At 31.7% G+C, this 24154-nt stretch overlaps 5 protein-coding genes across 5 annotated transcripts; 3 read left to right on the top strand and 2 right to left on the bottom strand.

Annotated features, from left to right (window-relative positions):
• Window positions 1–8198: 8198 nt before the first annotated feature.
• LOC111423569 (eukaryotic translation initiation factor 3 subunit k) lies at window positions 8199–9041 on the bottom strand. Its single transcript, XM_023056826.2, has 2 exons — window positions 8887–9041; window positions 8199–8835 (listed from the first exon to the last, which is right to left on the bottom strand). Exons 1-2 carry the CDS (start codon window positions 8937–8939, stop codon window positions 8241–8243), a joined length of 648 nt encoding a protein of 215 aa, XP_022912594.1. The 5' UTR covers window positions 8940–9041; the 3' UTR covers window positions 8199–8240.
• Window positions 9042–9357: 316 nt separating this feature from the next.
• Window positions 9358–11345, top strand: LOC111423557 (chaperonin containing TCP1 subunit 5). The gene is made up of 2 exons (XM_023056809.2): window positions 9358–9575; window positions 9683–11345. The coding sequence occupies exons 1-2, from the start codon at window positions 9468–9470 to the stop codon at window positions 11198–11200; spliced, it is 1626 nt and encodes a 541-aa protein (XP_022912577.1). The 5' UTR covers window positions 9358–9467; the 3' UTR covers window positions 11201–11345.
• Window positions 11346–13383: 2038 nt separating this feature from the next.
• On the top strand, window positions 13384–14865 carry LOC111423573 (syntaxin 13). Its single transcript, XM_023056829.2, has 3 exons — window positions 13384–13960; window positions 14074–14477; window positions 14530–14865. Exons 1-3 carry the CDS (start codon window positions 13755–13757, stop codon window positions 14706–14708), a joined length of 789 nt encoding a protein of 262 aa, XP_022912597.2. The 5' UTR covers window positions 13384–13754; the 3' UTR covers window positions 14709–14865.
• A 2546-nt stretch (window positions 14866–17411) lies between these two features.
• On the top strand, window positions 17412–19041 carry LOC111423571 ((Lyso)-N-acylphosphatidylethanolamine lipase-like). Its single transcript, XM_023056828.2, has one exon. The coding sequence runs from the start codon at window positions 17617–17619 to the stop codon at window positions 18778–18780; it is 1164 nt and encodes a 387-aa protein (XP_022912596.1). The 5' UTR covers window positions 17412–17616; the 3' UTR covers window positions 18781–19041.
• Window positions 19042–19072: 31 nt separating this feature from the next.
• LOC111423553 (nose resistant to fluoxetine protein 6-like) lies at window positions 19073–24143 on the bottom strand. The gene is made up of 7 exons (XM_023056807.2): window positions 23787–24143; window positions 23549–23733; window positions 23226–23499; window positions 22647–23176; window positions 19892–20076; window positions 19526–19836; window positions 19073–19478 (listed from the first exon to the last, which is right to left on the bottom strand). The coding sequence occupies exons 1-7, from the start codon at window positions 23992–23994 to the stop codon at window positions 19180–19182; spliced, it is 1992 nt and encodes a 663-aa protein (XP_022912575.2). The 5' UTR covers window positions 23995–24143; the 3' UTR covers window positions 19073–19179.
• Between the last annotated feature and the right edge of the window lie 11 nt (window positions 24144–24154).

Raw genomic sequence — 24154 nt, 5'->3', positions numbered from 1 at the left:
ACAACGTTCGCGATGTCTTGAACGTTTCCGTTTTTCTTACCGACTATATAAATACACAACTAAACGGGGTACATAAACCGCGGATTTATTGTAATCGTATGTGAGGGCTGATCCAAATTTAGGAGCTCGAAAAAGCATAATCAGCTTCTCGAAAAATCTCCGATTATCGAACAGAGACCCGGCTTATTCAGATAAATTTCGTCGACTTTAGGAGAATTCGCGCCGGGGCGATTATGTCTTCTTAAAGATGACACTTCGGGAGAAGGCATACCCGTTTAATATAAGTATTAAGCAATCAAACTTAAAAATTAAATTCTTCTATTTTTTCTCGGAACGACGGCGACGTTTTTCTAATTAACCTATCTAAGAAATTTAATCGGTATTTTAATGCCGCGTCCATAATTACCCGACGTCTTAATTGATTGAGTGATTTTCCTTTCGCGCTCGCACGCACCGACTTCACTCGACATTAAGAGAAGGTCGCTTCGTCCTCGAAGCCGATGTACTTTTTCGATGAGCCCCTTATTAACCATTGTTTACGCTAAGATTTTGCAAAAAAATTTTAATACCGTTAAACCTCGATTTAACGGATTAATGCGGGGAAAGAAGAGTCTGTTATATCAATAATATCAATGCGCATTTATTCAGACAACTACCCGTTCTCGTTCAGATTATTAGTATTTATACCAAGGACGGTAGAATCTAAGAGGACACAGTTTGAAGGCCCGTTTGTGACGTCACAGCTGAATAATAATTAAAACTAGAACTAACACTAAATCTAGAAACATTCGGGTTTAGCCGTGCGTCTCTCAAGACTAATGAATGATTCTAGTTCTAGGTCTAGTGTTAGTTCTACCTAGAACTAGAAAGTTTCGGGTTTAATATTCGTCGTCAGACGGTTTAGCCGTGCAAACCTGAAACTTTCTAGTTCTAGGTCTAGTGTTAGTTTGACGTTTAATTGTCAAGTTGACGTTTAAAAGTCAAATATTTTTTGTACAGATCATTTTACAATAATGGTGTTAATTATTTCATTCTGATAAATTTGATAAATGCTATAGTTTTCCATCCAACATTCTTATTGATATTTTATTTTTCTCGTTCTATTTCTAACCGTTTTTGATTTTTTTAATAATTTTGACATACAAATGTCATCGTAACGTTAAACGTCACTTTGACATTCTTAAAAACCACAACAAAAATGGTACCAACCTAAATTTTTGAAAAACTTTTGATATCGCATATTTCATACCAGTTTTTTCATAAATTTTTTGATTTATAGTAATATTTTTCGCTAATTTTAGTATTTCCATAAGATTTTTTACATAAAATTACCTGATTTTTGAGTTTTTGAGATCTAGATTTTTAACGATATTGACGTTTAATTGTCAATTTGACGTTTAAAAGTCAAATAATTGTGAATCTGTAAAGTTATTAAACTTAAAATTGATTATAAGAACTTTATTATTTAATTTTTTGTATTAAATCATAATAACTTAACCCATTTGCATCATAGGATATTTAACCCTTTGTGTCCCGACGGTACTTTAAAGTACCAGTAATTTTAAACACTCATTTTAAACTGTAGTTATCTATTCGGCGCATTTAAAGCTGTCGGTACTTTCTACTATACAAGTGTATACAAGAGAGAATCTGTATAAAAAACGTCGCAATCCGCACTGTAGGATTTTCAGGTACACTTTAAACTTATTCATCCAGATGTGAGGTTAGAAGTTTGGTGAAAAGTGGTGCTGTTGAATTTTGTTGTTCAAAAAGGTATTTCTTTGATAAATGGTTATTAGGTGTGATTATTACAGATCATTTTAAAAAGAAAACATTGAGCTTAAATTTAAAATAAGTCTCATTCCTTAATTTCAATAAATACGGCTTCCAGGAATTTTTAAATTAGCATCTTTTTTGACACTCTTAGGTTATACGAAAATGTAAGTTTTATTTCAACTTTTTTTTTCTCTATATTTTTCCAATCCAACCCAACAATTATTATACATCATTTTAAAGAGAAAGCTTTGAGCTTTGATTTAAAATAAGTTTCATTCTTTAATTTCAATAAATACGGCTTCCAGGAATTTTTAAATTAGCATCTTTTTTGACACTCTTAGGTTATACGAAAATGTAAGTTTTATTTCAACTTTTTTTTTCTCTATATTTTTCCAATCCAACCCAACAATTATTATACATCATTTTAAAGAGAAAGCTTTGAGCTTTGATTTAAAATAAGTTTCATTCTTTAATTTCAATAAATACGGCTTCCAGGAATTTTTAAATTAGCATCTTTTTTGACACTCTTAGGTTATACGAAAATGTAAGTTTTATTTCAACTTTTTTTTTCTCTATATTTTTCCAATCCAACCCAACAATTATTATACATCATTTTAAAGAGAAAGCTTTGAGCTTTGATTTAAAATAAGTTTCATTCTTTAATTTCAATAAATACGGCTTCCAGGAATTTTTAAATTAGCATCTTTTTTGACACTCTTAGGTTATACGAAAATGTAAGTTTTATTTCAACTTTTTTTTTCTCTATATTTTTCCAATCCAACCCAACTATTATTATACATCATTTTCAAGAGAAAGCTTTGAGCTTTAATTAAAAATAAGTTTCATTCCTTAATTTCAATAAATACGGCTTACAGGAATTTTTAAATTAGCATCTTTTTAACATTTTTAGGTTATTCGAAAATGTAAGTTTTGTTTCAAAATTTTTTTTCTCTATATTTTTCCAATCCAACCCAACAATTATTATACATCATTTTCAAGAGAAAGCTTTGAGCTTTAATTTAAAATAAGTTTCATTCCTTAATTTCAATAAATACGGCTTCCAGGAATTTTTAAATTAGCATTTTTTTTGACACTTTTAGGTTATACGAAAATGTAAGTTTTATTTCAACATGTTTTTTGTCAATATTTTTCCAATCCAACCCAACAATTATTATACATCATTCTAAAAAGAAAGCTTTGAGCTTTAATTTAGAATAAGTTTCATTCCTTAATTTCAATAAATACGGCTTCCAGGAATTTTTAAATTAGCATCTTTTTTGACACTTTTAGGTTATACAAAATGTTAGTTTTAACTCAATACTCTTTTTCTCAATATTTTTTTAATTCAACCCATCGATTGTTATACATCGATTTAAACAGAAAGCTTCAATTTAAAATAAGTTTTATTTCTTAATTTCAATAAACACGGTTTCCACGAATTTTTGAATTAGCATCTTTTTTGACATTTAGACTATGCGAAAATAGGGGGATTGCATATTTTGCTAAAATTTTATTCCAAAGGCCTTTACTGAGTGTATTTTGATAGCGTTTTAATTCTGTCTGATTCTGTCACAAAGTTTCAAAATGTTTGACTTCTTGGGACACAAAGGGTTAAGGAACCACGTCTAAAGACGCACGGCGCAAACATTTGTAGTTCTAGTTCTACTGTTAGTTCCAGTTTTAGTTTTAAAAGTAAGTTTTAGAACTAGGAACATTTGGGTTTAGCCAGACGTTTTTCAAGACGGCTGAACCCAAAGGTTTCCAGTTCTAGGTATGGTATTAGTTATAGTTATATATTAGGTATAGTTATAGTTACATATTAGGTATAGTTATAGTTATAGAACTTTCTAGATTTTACGTTTAGTAACCAAAATAATCAATTAGTTCCATTTTTTGTATTCTTTCTAGTTTATGAACAACAATCCATTTAATTATTTTTACTTATTTTCTCACTATTAAGTATCCTTGAAATGTTTTTTGTCGATTAGAACTATTGTGACACACACCAACAACTTTTCTCTACATTTTGCCACATTAAAACACTTTCAAAAGCCACACAAGTATATTTTTTAATTTAAACGTCCTTGTTAAGTATTACTGAGATATTTTTAACCATTTAGAATCATTTTGAACCAAAGTAATCAATTATTCCCATTTTCAGAATTTTTTGGAATTTATGGACAACATCCAATTTCATTTTTTAAACTTATTATCTCTTTGTCAAGTATCCCCAAGACGTTTCCTATCAAATAGAAGCATTTTGACACATACCACAGAGCTTTTTCTATTTCCTATGAGCTTTGAAACAGTTTCTATTTAAGTATCATCATTTTTAAAACTAGAACTAACACTAAAAAGTTTAATGAGGTCCGTAACATCGAGGTTTTACTGTATATTCAATTAAATTAAATAAATTTGTTAACACCTGACAAAATAGCTATATTATTTCTATCGCTTAATCATCAATATCGCCATAACACTTATAAAACGACATTAAGTTTTGTAACCGTTAATATAAAAATGATAATTACATTGAGTACTTGTCCATAAAGCAGCAATGTAGCGAAAACGATTACTTGAGTGTAATTGACTGGATGATAGGAATTTCGATGGATTTTAAATGAAGAAGTGGATGAGAAAAATTAATTGGAAATCAAAATGTTGTTGGAACAAAACAAGAAGAAAAACTCAAATAGGAAATTGAAATAAAGTTTAAATGTTTTTTATGGAACGTAATTTAAACAAGAAAACAAAAAGCTTTCAATTATCTTATTGTTAAAGTAAGTTTCGAAAAGATCAGAATAGAATTCGTCGAAGAAACCCGAAGATGCTTCTTCTTCTTCTTCAAAAGACCATCTTCGTTTCTTTTTCTCGTCCAAACGCTAACTCGTTATGGTAGCCGTTATTGCCCATCATGCGCTAAACGGCGAGCTTAGGCCAAGCGTAGCCGAGGAGCCAATCCCAGGCCGCACAGAAAAACGCAATTATCAACTGATTTAAGCCGTGGGTTTTACCGCGAACCGAAATTTAATGGTGTCGTAAAATAAATTAACTTCGCAGATTCGTACCCAACCTAAGAAATAAGTACCAACAATGTGAGAGAGCACACACTCATCCCCATCTATTAACTAAGCTAAAGCCGTTACCAAAAAAATTTATTCATTTAAGATTAACTTTAGATCTAACATTTTTCACCGACAAAGTCGCAGCGTTTTCAATCTACCCCACCTTCGCCGTCTAATTCTTTTGTTTTCGCGGCCGCAGTTTAAAATGGTAATCGTTTATCATCACCGCGACTCCAAAACAATGGATCCCGTCGAAAAAGGAAAAAAAATGTTGAGAAAAACGTCTCGGCGAAACCGCGTACTATTATTACCATTACGGCACAAGACAGGGAAACCATAGAGAATCGGTTAGAAGAGCGTTGAGGACGCAAAAAGGCGCGGGCGAAAAACAAAGAACGACAAGGCGAAGGAGAACGAAGAAGAAGAAGAAGCGGCAGCTCAAGAATCGCACCGAAATCCGCGCGGTGCGTGAGACGCCTCCAGGTTTATTTCTTTAACCCCCCCCCTCTAACTCTTAAAGTTGCACACTTAACGACATCTCGTAATTGATTAGTTCCTTCATTAGTAGTAAACGTGGGCTCACCTCCTCGGCTAATAGCTAATCCGATTTTTCTGTGTATACCCTATAACTAGAAAGATAATGTTTTTAGAAGAACTTAGTGACTTGTTCAGAAAAGAATCGTTTCTGCGATATCGTTGAAAAAAATGGTTCCACTGACAAGCGACATTTACTTAACTTTGGGGAGTTAACCGGCCGCGTTATGGGGCCATCAGGTGTCGCCCAAACGAGCCACAATTAATTTCATGCTAGAGCGGAGTCTCCTTCTTCTCTTGGGACTACCTGCCGCCCCCCGATTTCACCCCGCGCTCTCTCCGACGACGAACGCGACCAAAAAGAGTCAGGTACGAAGAAAGAAAACGGGGCGCAACGATTGTTGTATTGAATTTCTAACGCAAACAACCTTAAGTCGAGCAAATATACTTACCAGAAAAATGCATTTTCGAAAAAATAACTTTTAAGCGGCTGGTCAAAGTTAAGAAATCTTTTTAGAAATGGTACTAATATTGAATTTAGGTTGGTGACTTTTAGTGTTCAAGTCAGCGATTCCCAAACTGTTATCGTAAGATAAAACAAATCCATTACGTATGAGTTAAAGCACTTAACATATTAATATTATTTGCATAAAATTGTTTGGGTTCAATACGTTTAATTTTTAAACAGAGTTCATCGTTACGCGCTTTGTAAGACGACCCACAAGGCGGTAGGTTGAACGGTTATGATTTTATAGCGTTTACGTTTAGTCCAAAAGCAATTTGAGCAAAATTACATAACACGTCCAAATCGTCAGAATGAGTTCGGAGCACTTGTAATCAGTTGGGCACATTTAGACACATTTGGAAGCAGTTGGGGACATTTAGACATACTTGGATGCAGTTGGGGACATTTAGACACACTAGGAATCAGTTGGGTTACATTTAGACACGCTTTCAAAACATTAATGGTGATTATAACTATGGAAGAAATATGACGACAAGAAAAAAAAGAGGCACAAGACATAAGAAATGATAATTGATATACCATCGATTAGCAGAGAAGAAATGATGAATAACCAAACGCAAGAGCATGTACACGGATGCCATGTCTTTTAATGCATTAGATAGTTATATACATCTCGTAGATACTAGAGAAAGAAAAAATAAGTTAAAATAATTAAATGAGATGTTGTCCATAAACACTAAAGAAATCAGATAATGGGAATTATTGCTTAATTGGGTTGGGGTGTGTCAAAATGGTTCTAATCCCCAAGAAACATCTCGAGGATACTTGATAAGGAGAAAATAAGTTAAAATAAATAAATCGGATGTTGTCCATATACTTCAAAGAATTCAAAAAATAGGAATAGTTGATTGTTTTGGTTTAGATTGTAATATATTATTAGCAGTGCGTCTCTTAAGACGTCTAAACCCATATGTTTCTAGTTCTAGGTCTAGTGTTAGTTCTAGTTTTAGTTATATTAATACATTTAAATGAAATAAACACACTCAAAAGTCATAATTATAATTAGTTAAAAAAATATATATAATTAACTTATAAATTTAATGGAATATTCGGCCACAAAACAGGTTTTTTATTATCAACTTGCATCTTAAAATTAACATCCATCGCCATTTCCATAGCTTTAATCTTAGAATTAGCCACTCCGTACAAATTCGCGTCCTCGATTTCACTTCGATTTTGCTCCACATTCGATTCAGTTAAACCTCCTTGAACGTACTCGACGTAATCTTCAACATCCTTAGTACACATTTTCTTTAAGTGAGCGTGCAACATTTTATTTTCAAATTCTAAACTAATCGCGCGCGATTTCCAATACGCCAATTGATGATAATACTGCCAATCAGAGACCTCTTTTGGTAGATCCGGGTATTGTTCTCCGGCCATGTTGGTAAAATCGTAAACTGACACTTCCGTTAATAGGTTATTACAACTCGAGTTTTTTCGGATTCTCGCTTCTCGCACGGTTTTTCGGTAATGACGCCGACTACGTTTTCTTCTTAAATACCTGTTACGACTCCGCTTCGATTTAGTCGTTGATTTTGTGATGTTGAACACTGATTTTGTGGATAACCTCTCCGATATAAAAACACTATCCGCCATATTAAATGTTTTAACAATATGAATGAAGTTAGCTCAGAAACGAAATTAAATTTAATTTAAACTAAAATTAATGATTATTTTTTATAAAATAAATTATAAATTCGGAGAAAATATTCGTTTTCCTCATTTACATCGTTATATTCGTGTATTGTAATTTTTTCTACAAAAATAAGTCTTTCATTGTAATCCCGAACATTTCCAATAATTTCAACGGTTTCTCCCAATTTATATATTCGTGATACAGTATCCATTACATCTAACGAAGAATTCACCAACAATAATGAAGCAGCATTTAAAACACTTTTATTTTTATTTTCCAACTTATTTTTTAAATCAACAATTTTCTTTTGATTCAAAATCATCGATTTTGTAATCATATAATAGCAAGTAATACATGCTGTGCCATCATCTACCACCAATTTCCATTTATTTGGGTGTTTCATCACTTCCGTTATTGTGCCACGAATTCTAACCACTTTGAAAGGAATACCTTTAAAACTCAAATAAAAGACTTTTGAATCAGTTTTGTTACAACACAAAAGATCTTGAATAAAAATAGTAAGAAAACCAGGAAGATACTTATTTGAGTTTCTTACAAAAGTTTCTTTATAAACATAAGACATTTTAAGGTTAATCACAACATAAATAACTGCGAATGTAGCTAACAATGCGCCCAACTTAAATAAAACCAAAAAAAAATTACTTGATCTTTTTATTAAGAAATTAAATTTAAAAAGTTATTAACGGCTTGCAGCCATAATAGCTCCAACACTTTCAAAATCGATCTTTTCGTTAATATTTTTTGTCTTGATGTTTTCATCTTGATTGGAAATGAATATCAAATTACCCTCTTCTTTCCATCCGTACTTCTTAACCCAATGTTTCAAAGTGATATCATCAACTCCGCCCAAAAGTTGAGCCAAATGCCTCTTTTCAATACTTTGATAGGTAATTCCAACAACATGGCAAACAAACTTTCTTATCGAATCCAAAAATCCCGTTATTCTTTGCGTTAATTCCGGCATCGAATGAACCCTCGTCCAAAAGATTTGAAAATCACATTGTTCCAGGATATCAGCCAAATAAGTAATTTGATTTATAGGTTCCACAACCAATTTACGTTCACTCAACAAGCATTTACACAGAATAAAATCGGTGTGTGGCAGATTCGTTAAAGCCTTTAATAAGATTTGGCTTGTTATATCCATGTTGAATTTGTGCGGATTTAATTGATACAGTTTTAACACCGCCAAATTTGCTTCTAAATCGTAAGCATTCTCTCTGGATTGAATTTCAACGTAACGCTCTAACGTAGGGAGATTATTCGGGTTGTATCTAAAAAAGTGAGGTTATGTTTATTGCGTTTTTTAAATAAATTGTGCGTACCTTTCAATTCCTTTTAGCATATCTGCTACGACTTGTTTCATAGCTTCTGCCATTGTTGTAAAGTTATGGTTTATCAGTTATTATAGAGAAATTGAAAAGAAAAATCTCAAAAAACGTATGGTTATTTTGACAGGTTATAAAGAGAGGTATAATGTGAAGGTAGTAATTATTTTGGATTTTAATTTATTAAATAAATGTGATTTTTGATGTAAACATTAAATTAATATATAGAAATAAATAATTAATTTATAAAATTATTGGTGTGTTTTTATTGTCTTTATTTATCTATTACAGAAATCTGCAATAATTACAATTTCGATCGAAAAAAAAGTCGTTAGAAAATAGAAATTTATAAACATAAATGTTTAATAATTAAATTAATACAAATGTCTTTTAAATAAAAATTGTTTTTTATAAATAATAAATAAATATTAAAAAAAATCACATGACAACACTTATTTGTCAAAAGTCAAAATAGATGTCGCTACCATTGACCGGCATAACGGGTGTAGTTTTTCTAGAACGACCGAAATACATCTAAAATCATCCAAAGAACGAAAAGTTAAATCCAAAAACGAATCATGGCTTCCCTCCCAGGAAGTATCGCCTTTGATGAATACGGTAGACCTTTTATAATCATTAGGGACCAAGACAAGCAAAAACGTTTGACAGGAGCCGATGCCCTCAAGGTGAGGTTATGTCTAATTTGTAAACACCCACAATAATTTCACACATGTTCAAAAAAACCTTAATTTTGTCTATAATAACTCAATTAATATGAAAAAATCCATTTTAGTCCCATATTATGGCCGCAAAACAAATCGCAGGCACCATCAAAACGTCATTGGGCCCCAAAGGATTAGACAAAATGATGGTGTCACCTGACGGTGATGTAACCGTAACCAACGATGGTGCCACCATTTTAAAAATGATGGATGTCGAGCACGAAGTTGGTAAATTACTCGTTCAATTGTCCCAATCGCAAGATGACGAAATCGGGGATGGAACAACTGGCGTTGTGGTCTTAGCTGGGGCCCTTTTAGAGCAAGCTGGGGCTTTATTAGATCGTGGTATTCACCCAATCAGAATAGCGGATGGTTTTGAATTAGCAGCTCAAAAAGCTGTGGAGCACCTAGATAAAATCGCCGAACTCTTTCCAGTAGCTGAAGATAACCTTGAACCTCTCATAAAAGTAGCTATGACCACGTTGGGATCAAAAATCATTAACAAATGTCATCGCCAAATGGCTGAAATTGCTGTTAAAGCCGTACTACAAGTTGCTAATTTAGAAACAAGGGATGTTAACTTTGAACTGATTAAAGTTGAGGGAAAAGTTGGGGGTCGATTAGAAGACACCGTTTTGGTTAAAGGGGTTGTGATCGATAAAACAATGAGTCACCCCCAAATGCCTAAAGAATTAAAAGATGTTAAAATCGCAATTTTAACTTGTCCCTTTGAACCACCAAAACCAAAAACTAAACATAAGTTAGATGTAACTAGCACTGAAGATTATAAGGAGTTAAGGAAATATGAACAAGAGAAATTTAATGAAATGGTTACTCAAGTTAAAAATGCAGGGACAACTTTGGCTATTTGCCAATGGGGTTTCGACGATGAAGCTAATCATTTGTTGTTACAACAAAAGTTACCGGCGGTTCGATGGGTTGGAGGTCCTGAGATTGAATTAATCGCTATTGCAACCGGTGGACGAATCGTACCTCGTTTTGAGGAACTTACACCGGATAAATTAGGAAAAGCCGGTCTTGTTCGTGAATTATCTTTCGGTACAACCAAAGATAAAATGTTGGTTATCGAAGAATGTTCGAATTCGCGTGCCGTTACTATTTTAGTACGCGGTGGTAACGCAATGTTAGTCGCTGAAGCTAAAAGAAGCTTACATGATGCTTTATGCGTTATTAGAAGTCTCATCCAAGAACCTCGTATTGTCTATGGAGGAGGAGCCTCTGAAATTGCTTGTAGTTTATACGTAGCGGCTCAAGCTGACTTGTTAGCTTCCTTAGAACAATACGCTTTTCGAGCATTCGCCGAAGCTTTAGAAAGCATTCCTTTGGCGTTAGCCGAAAATAGCGGATTAAGCGCTATTCACGCTTTAGCCGAAGTTAAAGCTAAACAAGCGGGAACCGGCGATTCTGCTTTGGGAATTGATTGCATGCAAACTGGGAATGTTAATATGAGAGATCAACACGTTATAGAATCTCTTAAATCGAAGAGGCAACAAATTAAGCTTGCTACTCAATTGGTTAAAATGATTCTTAAGATCGATGATGTTCGTTCTGCACAGGAATCACAATGAATTTAGGATTCATACTTAACTTTGCTTTATAATTAAATTAAAAAAAAAAATCGCTTTTCACACGTATTGTCATATTTGTCATTAATTGTAATAATCTATCGTTTTTCCGATATTATTTAATTTCGAATAAAATGATTTAACATGATTTATTTATTGTTATTAAATTATTTATAATTAAATAAGAATTCTAACCAAAAAGTGAATGTCAAAAATGACAGCTGTCATAGATATTAATCAAATCAAGTTTGTCAAATCAACTTCAACATATATTTTTTAATTTGTTTAAACAACTATTTACGTTTATTTATTATTAATCATCAAAAACAATAAATTAAAAGATTTATACGTTTAATACGACACAATATATATTTACCAGAGCGTTTATTTAACATTACAGTAAAACCTCGATAAAAAAGAACAATACAAGGAACGCAGTGTCCGTTATAGCTCAATAAAAATATACAACAATTTAGCGCTGAATAACAAATAAACCTACAGTGTGTTATCTAATTATCGTATCCGACGTCATCATTGAAAGTATGCAACCAATATCACAATATTGGTATTGCAATACACGATTTGCACTATTGGTTGCATACATGCAATGATAACATCGGGTACGATAATGAATTTTTCGCCTCCCATACCTGAAAATAAATCATATCAGCCCTAAAAAAATAACTGAAAACTAGATTTTCGGCCCTTGGGATTCTAAACTCTGAATCTTTATAGTTTTTCATCACAATCTAGCTAGTCTTCATTGACATTTGCGGACATTTTTGACGTTTCTCATAATTTTTCATTAAACGTCAGTTGAAATCAAAACTGCGACAAAATTATAAAATTAGTTTTATTTTATATTTTTGCAATTTTGTTTGGTTTAATGGGAGGCGAAAAATAGTTGTGTGTCACACGTGCAGAAATGCATTAGCAGCCCTTATCTATCAGCCTCGGGCTGCTAATGCTTATTTTCTTCCCTTGAGACACAATATACTATAACACACTGTAGACTCTAGCATTAGAAAAGTAGAACTGGAGACATACCGTTTAACCGATAGATAGCGCTAGTTAGCGTAAAATATTACTATATTGCATATTTTTATTGCACCAAAGCTAGAACTAACACTAGACCTACAATCATTCAGGTTTAGCCATCTTTAGAGATGTGCTGCCAAACCCAAATGATTCTAGTTCTATGTATAGTGTTAGTTCTACATAGTAACAGTGCTAGTGTAAAACTAGAACTAACATTATACCTAGAACTAAAATCATTCTGGTTTAGCCGTCTTTAGAGACGTGCAGCTAAACTCAAATGATTCTAGTTCTACAGTGTTAGTGTAAAACTAGAACTAACACTAGACCTAGAACTATATGCGTCTCCTAAGACGGAAACTCAGAGTTATCATAAGGGTGTCACCTTTTCCAAGCAAAACTTTTCCTTTGCAATACTATCCAAGCCTGTACTATAAAGCTATGTTGCATTTTATGTCGGACAGTGCAAGTACATAGTAGTTTCGTAACTATGGTTACTACATTCTAGAAACGTGCTATATTATGAGCTGAACTTATTTCTCAAATTTCATTTTTGTGGTGTTTATGGTTTTCGAGAAAAAAAAATTAAACCAAAATGTTCCTCCATTTTTGAAGGGGTGTAGCTCCCCAGGGGAGTCGAAGTTGCTCATAGTTCATATAAGAAAGTACCCTTAAATTGCTAAAGAATCACTCTTTGAAGTTTGGGAACGTCATTCAGATACACCTGTATACATATTGCGGGTTACATGAAATTCTCGGTATACGAAAACAAACAAACTCTTTATTTCTTAAGTTTAATAACACTTGTTTAGTGTTTAAATAATTATTAATACAAATATTATTATTATATTAATATTATATGTATATTTTTCCTCCAATCACGTTTCCTACCTCACCCCGTCAATGTCAATTTGTTCGTCAATTGGATAACCTTAAAAAGTGAATGTCAAAAATGACAGCTGTGCTGTCATAGATGTTATTTATATGTATTAGTCAAATCAACTTCAATATATATTTTTTAATTTGTTTAAACAATTATTTACGTTTATTTATGAATAATTATCGAAAACAATTAAATTAAAAGAGTCAATACGACACAATATAATTGGTCGTATACGTACAAAATCAATTCACCATCATTGTTAAAACATGACCTCATTTAATAAAATTAATGTTTCAACAATTTATTACTAAGCTTGTTTACTCATAATCGGTTTAAAACTCAACGTGATTATAAATAAAATCACGTGATTTCGGTTTCCTAAAATCAACTTTTTATCTGCATTAAAACGTCAGTTGTGTTTGCTGTTGAATTCCACACATCTATTTTATTATTAAAACAACAAACAAAAAGGGGAGATAATAATGTAATTCGATACAGTTCTATTATTTCTAAATTCTAATAGTATTGGTGGTGATGTGCTTAAAAAGATTACAAAAAGGAAGTGTTTGATAGGTTATGTCGGTGTAAGTCAAGGTTTTTGGGTTAATTAAGAAGAAATTAAGTGGGTTGAAATTCAAGATGAATAGGAAACCAGCGCCTAGTTATGGGGCCATGGAAAATACGGCGGAAGTGGCTTTTTCTGGAACATCCACTTCGGATTTTAACACATTGTGTGACAGCATTGTTACTAACATTTATACCATCAATTCCTCTTGGAAAAGTTTAGATAATTTAACAAAGAACGTTGGTACTTCAAAGGATAATCGAGGCCTCAGAGATAAAATGTAAATAATTAAAAACATTATTATAATTTGTTTAAATGTATGCAACCACACGTACAATGTCGGTAAAGTAGTTAACTTTATATTTCGAAAATAATTATTTTTGAATTTTTTAGCCATGTAACACAATTAAGTACGAATCAAATTATCTCCGCAACAACAACTTCATTACAAAAATTAAGTAGAGTAGTAAAAAAAGGGGAAAAGCAACAAAAATTACAATGTGAAAAGCTCACCGATAATTTTAAAGATGCCGTTGCTAATTATTCATCTCTACAAAAAACGTGCGCTGATAAGATGAAAGCGAATTTGTTAATGTCGCCCGTTGAGTTAGAGGAAATGGATAAAGATGATCCTCAAGCCCAACAACAAATATTATTAGCCAGGGAGTTAGCTTTTGAAAATGACATGTTAATGGATAGAGAGGTTGCAATTAAAAAAATCGAAGCTGATGTTTTGGATGTGAATGAAATAATGAGGGAATTAAGTGTTCTTGTATATCAAGATCGTGAAGTTATTGGTAAAAAATTTAATAAATTGGTAATAACAAGAATTATTTGTATTTTTTTTAGATTCAATTGAAAATAATATTGATTATACAGCCGGAACGGTAACTCAAGCAACTGAAGAACTTCAAAAAGCAGCTAGATATGGGAATCGTTACAGAAAGAAACTTTTTTATTTAGCTTTAATTGGTACTGTTATCCTGATTGTTTTAATTATTGTTCTGGTGGTTGAATTAAAGCGATAAAAAGGTGGCGTTATTAAATATGAGATTATTTTGTATGTTTATACTGTATTTAACGAAAGATTTTATGCAGGAATGAAATATTTGTAAAGGATTTTATTTATTTAGGAAAACTTACGTTGACATGTGTAATTGCAATTAAAATAATTTTGAAATATTATCGTCGGTTTGAAGAGAATCGTTTTAATTTAGGAGTAAAATAAAATTGATTATATTAAGAAAAAATAAAGTTATTAAAATCATGTTATTATAAAGTTTTATTGTACCTTTGATCCTAAAGATTTAAAAATAAACTTTGATAGGAAAAGTTTGAATTTACACTGTTATCATCGTTTATCTTCAAAAAAAAAAAAAAAAATCGTCGATTACGTTAACGCTATTTAAGTAATTCATAATAGAAGTGTTGTAAAATGTGTGAGTTTTTATTTATTTTTTTTATTGGCACTATCTTGTAAAATATGTGTGAGTGGGTTCAAAAATTAATATCTTGGTTATGTGTAAAATTGAAGAAACGTAACTTGATGGGATTATACACAATTGAATGACGATTTTATTTCTGAAAACCGTTCTTTGATATCTTTATTACTTTTGGAGAAAAATATTCTTAAAGTTGACATTAAAAAAATCTCCATCTTCAGGAAATTTTTGTTAAGGTTGGATTCAAAAATTTATATCTAGGTTAGTTATAAAATTGAAAAAACGTAACTTGGTGGAATTATACATAATTAAATGACGATTTTAATCCTGCAAACAGCTTTTTGATATCTCGATTACTTTTGGAGAAAAAAATTGCTGAAGTTGACATAACATTGCGTTAGCAATTCAATTTATATCAGGGCTTATCATCGTATTTATTATTTTTATCGAAAATTGTTTCTAATAATATTTGTTTGAAATATTATTTAAAACTTATTTTGTAATAAACATTTTTTAATATTTCCACTAAGGTACGCTGTACACTGGTATAAAAAGAAACATTTTTGAGGTTATCTCAATAATTATTGATTGTATCAAAAAATTGTTCAAATAAAATTTGTTTAGAATTAAATTTGTAATAATTTTTGTTAATAAAATATTTTCGAATTTCCTATGGGGAAAGCTGTATACGATTATTTTTGATTTCCCTCTGAATAGTACGGTTACCAATTCAATTTATATCAGGGCTTAATATCATATTTATTATTTTTATCGAAAATTGTTTCTAATAATATTTGTTTAAAATATTATTTAAAACTTATTTTGTAATAAACATTTTTTAATATTTCCACTAGGGTGCGCTGTACACTGGTATAAAAAGAAACATTTTTGAGGTTATCTCAATAATTATTGAATGTATCAAAAAATTGTTCAAATAAAATTTGTTTAGAATCAAATTTGTAATAATTTTTGTTAATAAAATATTTTCGAATTTCCTATGGGGAAAGCTGTATACGATTATTTTTGATTTCCCTCTGAATAGTACGGTTACCAATTTAATTTATATCCGGGCTTACCATGATATTTATTGCATTTATCAAAAATTGTTTCTAATAATATTTATTTAAAATATTATTTAAAACTTATTTTGTAATAAACATTTTTTAATATTTCCACTAGGGTGCGCTGTACACTGGTATAAAAAGAAACATTTTTGAGGTTATCTCAATAATTATTGATTGTATCAAAAAATTGTTTAAATAAAATTTGTTTAGAATCAAATTAGTAATAATTTTTGTTAATAAAATATTTTCGAATTTCCTATGGGGAAAGCTGTATACGATTATTTTTGATTTCCCTCTGAATAGTACGGTTACCAATTCAATTTATATCAGGGCTTAATATCATATTTATTATTTTTATCGAAAATTGTTTCTAATAACATTTGTTTAAAATATTATTTAAAATTTATTTTGTAATAAACATTTTTGAATATTTCCACTAGGGTGCACTGTACACTGGTATAAAAAGAAACATTTTTGAGGTTATCTCAATAATTATTGATTGTATCAAAAAATTGTTCAAATAAAATTTGTTTAGAATTAAATTTGTAATAATTTTTGTTAATAAAATATTTTCGAATTTCCTATGGTGAAAGCTGTATACGATTATTTTTGATTTCCCTCTGAATAGTACGGTTACCAATTCAATTTATATCAGGGCTTACCATGATATTTATTGCATTTATCAAAAATTATTTCTAATAATATTTGTTTAAAATATTATTTAAAACTTATTTTGTAATAAACATTTTTTAATATTTCCACTAGGGTGCGCTGTACACTGGTATAAAAAGAACCATTTTTGAAGTTATCTCAATAAATATTGATTTTAACAAAAAATTGTTTAAATAAAATTTGTTTAGAATTAAATTTGTAATAATTTTTGTTAATAAAATTTTTTCGAATTTCCTACATGGGAATCTGTATACGAATATTTTTGATTTCCCTCTGAATAGTACGGTTACCAATTCAATTCATATCAAGTCTTATCGACACAATAATTTTCCTACTCGCTTCCTTAAAATAATAAAAATCCGCTTTTTTTTATTAATACTTATGTCAATGGTGAATTGTGACGTTTATAAACAAAGAGTTGGACTCTAATCTATTCATTAACAAAGCGTTTCGTTTTCTAATACGCATATCTAAAAAAAGAATTCGAATTGAATTGAGTCGTTATCATCGAGAGCAGCAAATGATTTCAGGAATCTCGATAACGTTTAGAGCAGTTAGCGATTCGACAAGGTGCGGTCGTTTTTTTGACAGTTAACTGCCTTCAAAATTTACCAAGTAATAAAACGCAACAAAAAAAAAATTAATCAAAAAAAAAGTGATAATGACGATGTGAAAGTAAAACAAAAACGGATTCAAAACAATAAAAGTCATCCAAAACATCTTACAAGTGATATTTAGTTAAAAATTTCCAAAGAAAAATGTCGGATATTTCTGATAATAACAAAGCTATTGCGGAAATCGATGACCGATCACCGCAACAACAGCAGCAAGTCGGTTGGATGAGTTCGCAATGGCTTTCTTGGAACAAATTCTCCGAAAATTTATTACGAACCGCCGAAAAGAAGATTCTTTCGTATGTAAAAACGCCATATCGGGGATGGTACACGGATATTGGCCCCGTTGTTGGACATTCCGATAAAATTTGGACAATCTCAATGAACACACCAAATAAAAATACTCCGATTGTTCTCTTACACGGTTTAGGCGCGGGTGTTGCGTTTTGGTGCTTAAACTTGGATTCTCTCGCAATGGAACGTCCAGTTTACGCAATGGATCTTTTGGGTTTTGGGCGAAGTTCTCGCCCCGCTTTCAGCAAAGAAGCAGCCGAAGCTGAAACTCAAATGGTTGACGCGTTAGAAGCATGGAGAAGAGAGATGAATTTAGACCATTTCGTTCTTTTGGGACATAGTTTGGGTGGGTTTTTGGCCGCTTCTTACGCGATTTGTCACCCGGAACGGGTTGCCCATTTAATTTTGGCCGATCCATGGGGATTTCCAGAAAAACCAGCGGAGAAACCCAACTTACCTTTATGGGTTCGAGTTCTTTCCTACAGTTTTCAACCTTTTAATCCGTTATTCGCGGTAAGAGTAGCTGGTCCTTTAGGACAATGGTTAATTAATAAAGCGAGGCCGGATATTTCGAAGAAATTCCAACATTTTGTTGGCGACGAAAATTTAATTTCGCAATATGTTTATCAATGTAATGCGCAACCACCAACTGGAGAAAGCGCGTTTCACGCGATGATGGCCGGGTTTGGATGGGCCAAACAACCGATGATTAATCGCATCGATAAATTAAGTCCTAAAGTTCCAATTACGTTGCTTTATGGGTCAAGATCTTGGGTTGATAACACCGCGGCTGAAATCGTTAAAGAGAAACGACCGGATTGTTTTGTACAAAGCTTTGTTATCCCCGGTGCCGGACATCATGTTTATGCTGATAAAGCGGAAGTTTTTAATAAATACGTTTTGGAGGCGTGTCGGATGGCTGATGATGGAACTTGTATTGATAGAAATCGGTTGGCCATAGAATTTGATAGCGGCGAATTAAACAACGGCGATGAAACTGCCATGAACTTGTAAAAAATGAAACAATCATGATTGTTTAAACGATGAGTTGCTTTATCTTATCAGGATGATTCTTCTGGTTTGTTTTAATTTTGCGCAATACACGTGTGAGAACTGAATTAAAATTAATTCTAATTTATAATTATTGTGATAATAATAATGACATTAATTAATTTTTTAAAACCCAACAAAGCAACCCAGATAACAAAGTTGCTATGTTGGTTATCTACTTTTATATAGGAAAAAAAGAAAAAATAAAGGGCAGTATTATAAAAACTTTTAATTTATTTATTTAAAGCAATCCCAATTAATCCTTTAATTAATTTAATGTCCGATTTAAAATTAATTAACCAAAATAAAAATGACGTAAATTTAGCTTATGCAATATTGGTTGCCTATTCATTTATATTTAATTTATTTATTTAAAACAATTCCATTTAAAACATTTTTATTTTTTTGTTTGTAATTAAACAAGAGTTTCTCCAAGTGAATTGGGGGTAATTCAAAAATTAAAACCCAAATTAGCCCAAAAAACATAACCGTCACATAATCGGACCAAATTATCTTTAATTCCTCTTCGTTTGAAAAATATTTTGCAACTCTACCCATTCCCACTGTGTATAAAATTTCAAATACATGCAACAAATACATCCCATAACTTATTTTGACTCCAATTTCGAAAAATTTCAGCGATAAAAATCTGTTGATAACCCCTAAAATTTTTTGAGTCAACAAATGTAAAAATCAATTTAAAAAATACCTCCAAATCCTTTGGAACAAGCAAAAATGATCCAACAAATCGCTAAGCACCAAGCGGGTCTTGAGAAAGCGTTAAAAATACTTGATCTGATTCGGCTGTGTTGGTTAATCGCAATAAAAGAGAAATGCCCGAAAACAACGGCTAATATAACACAAATTGAGATAATCCACAACAAGATTATTAATTTTTTATTAATTAATAACTTTTTGTTTCTAATTGTAAATAAAAAATAGCCTAAAATTAATCCGATCAGCCAAGATGAAGCTCGGAAATGAGTTGAGATGTAAAAACTATAAAAATCTAACGAATAACTAAAAAAAAAGTATTAAAATTAAAAACCACTCTAGATAATTAATTAATACATACTTATAATACATTAAATCGAGATCTTTATTCCAACTAACACAAAAAGCCCAAATAATCGAAGCAACGATCAAAATGATCGTTGCAAAAATTGTTTTTCTCGGCCATTTCACCAAAGGTATCAATAAAATGGGTGCTAAGAAATACATTTGAGTATCAACCGCTAAATACCAAGCTTGTGATGCGCACTAAAAATTAATTAAAAAAAAATTACTTACATGATGGGATGGAGAATGCAGGGAGGCGAAAAGGAGACAAGGAGAAGATTGAAGCAGTGGCGGAGAGGAGAGGTTCTGGTGAACAGTTATAAGGAGACAAGAAGAAGACACAAAGATGTAAGTGGGACAAAGAAAAGGGAGCTGAGGTTGAGGGAGGCAGCAAAAATTAAGGAGTTAAGATGGGAAGGAGATGTGTGGAGGTATTTGAAGAAGTTGAGAAAGCGAAAGGAGGAGGTCGGTAGCGAAATACAGATGGAGGAGTCACTTGGAGGCGGTCGAGGAGGAGGAGACGACTAAGGATGGTGAGGAGATTATGGAAGAAGAGTTGATAACAGTTTCGAGGGGGTTGAGGATGAGATACAGAACGAGGCATGGTTGGAGGCGGTAGGAGAGGTGAGAGGGAAGCTGTTAGAGACGTTGAACAGTGTGTGAAGGAACAGTTGGAGGATGAGTATAATATGCCCAGTGCACAAGAAGGGAAGTAAGAGAGTAGTGGTTAATTAGAATGGAATCAGCCTACTCAACTCCTCATACCAGATTTATGCGAAGATACTGCTGGGAAGATTGGAGGAAAAGATTGAGATAGGGGGGATGTTTCCGGATGGACAGACAGGTTTTTGGAAGGGTAGAGTGTACAGGGTGGTTCAAATTCGATGTCCGAATAGGCTAACTCGGAAACTATAAGAGTTAGAAAAAAAGTAGCTTACATGTCATGATCTCGTTTTTCGAGAAATTGCTAATGCCGAAAACCTCATAGCGCTATCGTCTTTTGTTTTTCCGCTAGAGGCTAAAATTGAAAATATCGTAAAACCAGCAAGCGCAATTATCTTGGTTATTATTATAGCTGGAGTATTATAACTAAAACATTATATGGACACTTTTTTACAGAGAATTTGATGACGTAGTCAAAAAAAATTTTTCGGTTTTAGATTTTGAGATATTATCACAATGTTCGTTTTTTTAAATGGAAACAACCACTGATTACTCGCTTATTAAATTCGTTATTTTTTTCTGATTACAAAAATATAGGGTTTGACAGGTCTATTTCTTATTGTTTTAGAATAAAGCTAAAAATTAACTTTTCTTTTAGTGTCTTCCAAGAAATTAAATTTACAGTTTCCTGTAAATTACGGTACTATAATTAAAAATTAAAAAAACATTTTTCTGATATTTGAAACAAATATATTTGTTGAACTATTTAATTTATATATGTAATTATACAAAAGTTGGAATAGATTGCATAATTTCACATTTTTATATTAATATTTAATATTATTATTAAATGACTTAATAAATTATTGATAGATGGCGCTCATATATATTTTTTTAATTCAACCTAAACATAGCAACATTTGTTTGTATTCAAAAATTTTCTAAAAATCCTGTTTTTTAAGATGGATTACGAAAATTACGAAAAGTTTAACATGTTAGAATGTTACATATTAGAAAATAAAGTAAATTTTATATAAATTTTTAGTAGAATAATTTTTAGTTATAGTACCGTAATTTACAGGAAACTGTAAATTTAATTTCGTCGATGACACTAGATGGAAATTTTATAAAAAAAGTTTATTTTTAGCTTTATTCTAAAACAATAAGAAATAGACCGTTCGAACCCTATATTTTTGTAATTAGAAAAAAATAAAGAATTTAATAAGCGAATAATCAGTGGTTGTTTCCATTTAAAAAAATGAAAATTGTCATGATATCTCAAAATCTAAAACCGAAAAAATTTTTTTGACTACGTCATCCAATTCTCTATAAAAAAGTGTCCATATAATGTCTTAGTTATAATACTCCACCTATAATAATAACGAAGATAATTGCACTTGCTGGTTTTACGATATTTCCAATTTTGGCCTCTAGGGGAAAAACAAAAGACGATAGCGCTATGAGATTTTCGGCATTAGCAGTTTCTCGAAAAACGAGATCATGACATGTAAGCTACTTTTTGTCTAACTCTTATAGTTTCCGAGTTAGCCTATTCAGACATCGAATTTGAACCACCCTGTACATCATAAGAGATCTGGTGGATAGAAAGTTGTATAAGAAGAGAGGGAATTTGTATGCCCCAATAGATTTGAAGACGGCATTCGATAAGATGGATAGGGAGAAGTTATGGAAGGAGATGGAGAGGAGGGTGAAGGGGATACGCATAGACAGGTAAACGACGGACGTCCAGAGACTGAAGGAGATAAGGACGTGAAAGACATGGGAGGATAATAACGGAAGGGCTTTCAAAATACTTGGTGAAAAAGGAGAGTGAGGAAGGGCGATGAGGAGAGATCGAACAGGTACTGGGCAGATGATGTGGGGAGGTGGTGTCGGCTGTACGGAGAGGATTGGAAGAAGATTGAGCTGAGAGAAGAAGAAAGGGGGAAGAAGGTAGATGATGGATGAGGGAGGTGGTTGGGAGGAGGGAACTCAGGAAGAGGTGGTGATAAGAGAAGTTAAGTTTGATTTGTCATGTATTGCACAGAAAATTGTAAACTTTGAGTTAACAATAAAAACTTTTATATGTATATAAAAAAATTACTTACATTGTTACTTGGATAAACGTAATTTTGAACATACAACAAAATCGCCCACCAATTTTGTTTACAATCACTTTGGGTCATCTTCAACATTATATCCCATAAAGGACCGTTACCGAAATACTGCACCAAAGTGGTTAAGAATAAAATTAAAGCGGCGAGAGATGGAGTTAACCGTATTAATCGGTGCATCCAATACTTTAAAATATTAAAATTTTTTAGTTGGAAATTATTCCCATGGTGTTTAAAAAATGTATAAGACACTAATAAGCCGCTTATTAAAAAAAATGTGTCAACCGCAAAACTCGCGGCGATAATCGTTGAATTAAAAGGATTTTCGACCCATTTCTCCAAAATTTTTGTGTTAATATAAGGAACGTACACGATTATCATGTATTTATGGCCTAAAATGATCCATAACATACTAATAAATTTAATTCCGTTTAAACAGGAAATGTTTTCATCAGATTTGGTTGTTGAAAAGATTTTTTTTGTGTTCTCATAAGCTGAGATTGAAATTAAAACGTTGATACGACCTAAAAATAAATTAATAAGATTTGTGTTGATAGGTTATTTCTTTGTAACCTTTTTTTTGAAGTGTTAATAAATCGTAAATTGTTGCTACAATAATTAATGAGATAATTACAAAAAAAATTATAATTCCTATTAAAGCTTCGAATGTAAACACTTTTTTTCCTTTAAAATCGCATAAAAAGTCTTCGATTACAAACTCTAAATCTAAATTAAATTTGTTTGAGAGATTATTAAAAATTTCTTGTAATGTAGGGGGAGAGCACGATTTTGGGGTACAAATTCCGAATGATGTTTTAATATTTCCTAAATCTCCGAGTTGTTGTTGCTACAAGAAAATTCTTTATAATCCCCGAAATACAACTTCTTTTACATACAAGTTGTTTTAATATTTCTTCAAAAATGATGTTGGTGGAATTGGAAGAATTTGAAACTGTTGGTTTGATGATCACCGAGCAATATTGGCCATCAACGTCGTCTTCTAAACATTCATCATAATTCCCTATATGCATTATATTACCAGTTAATAACCCCATTTGGGGTTTTGCCCAAGAATCTACCACTAAAGAAATAAAATTAATTAAAAAATAGGGTAGGCAACTTAATACGCATTACTTTTTAACCCCCAAATTTCATGGTTACCCACCGCCGAAAAAAGTTTAAATAAATCTTCTTTACACTCCCCATTAGGTACTGAAGAAATGATATCGTTTTGGATCGCAAAAATGTTACTTATTAAGTCTAAATTATTTAATAAATCGTTTGAGTTGATTTCTTGAGCTTTTACACACCAAACACATAAAATTAAAACGAAATGATACATTTTTAACGACACGCACCTTTAAATTAACGAATACTGTTAACCTAGTTTTAAGATTATCTTAAATTTGGAGTAAAACGCAAATTAACTTGATAAATTTGTTTATTTTTTTTGTATGGACGAACAATAGTCTAGATTCAACAATTCTTAACAATGAAGTTTT

The sequence above is a fragment of the Onthophagus taurus genome, chromosome 11 (assembly GCF_036711975.1).
Source record: "Onthophagus taurus isolate NC chromosome 11, IU_Otau_3.0, whole genome shotgun sequence".
Taxonomy (NCBI): domain Eukaryota; kingdom Metazoa; phylum Arthropoda; class Insecta; order Coleoptera; family Scarabaeidae; genus Onthophagus; species Onthophagus taurus.
Note: the sequence above shows the minus strand (reverse complement) of the source record. Positions and strands in the feature narration are given on the sequence as shown.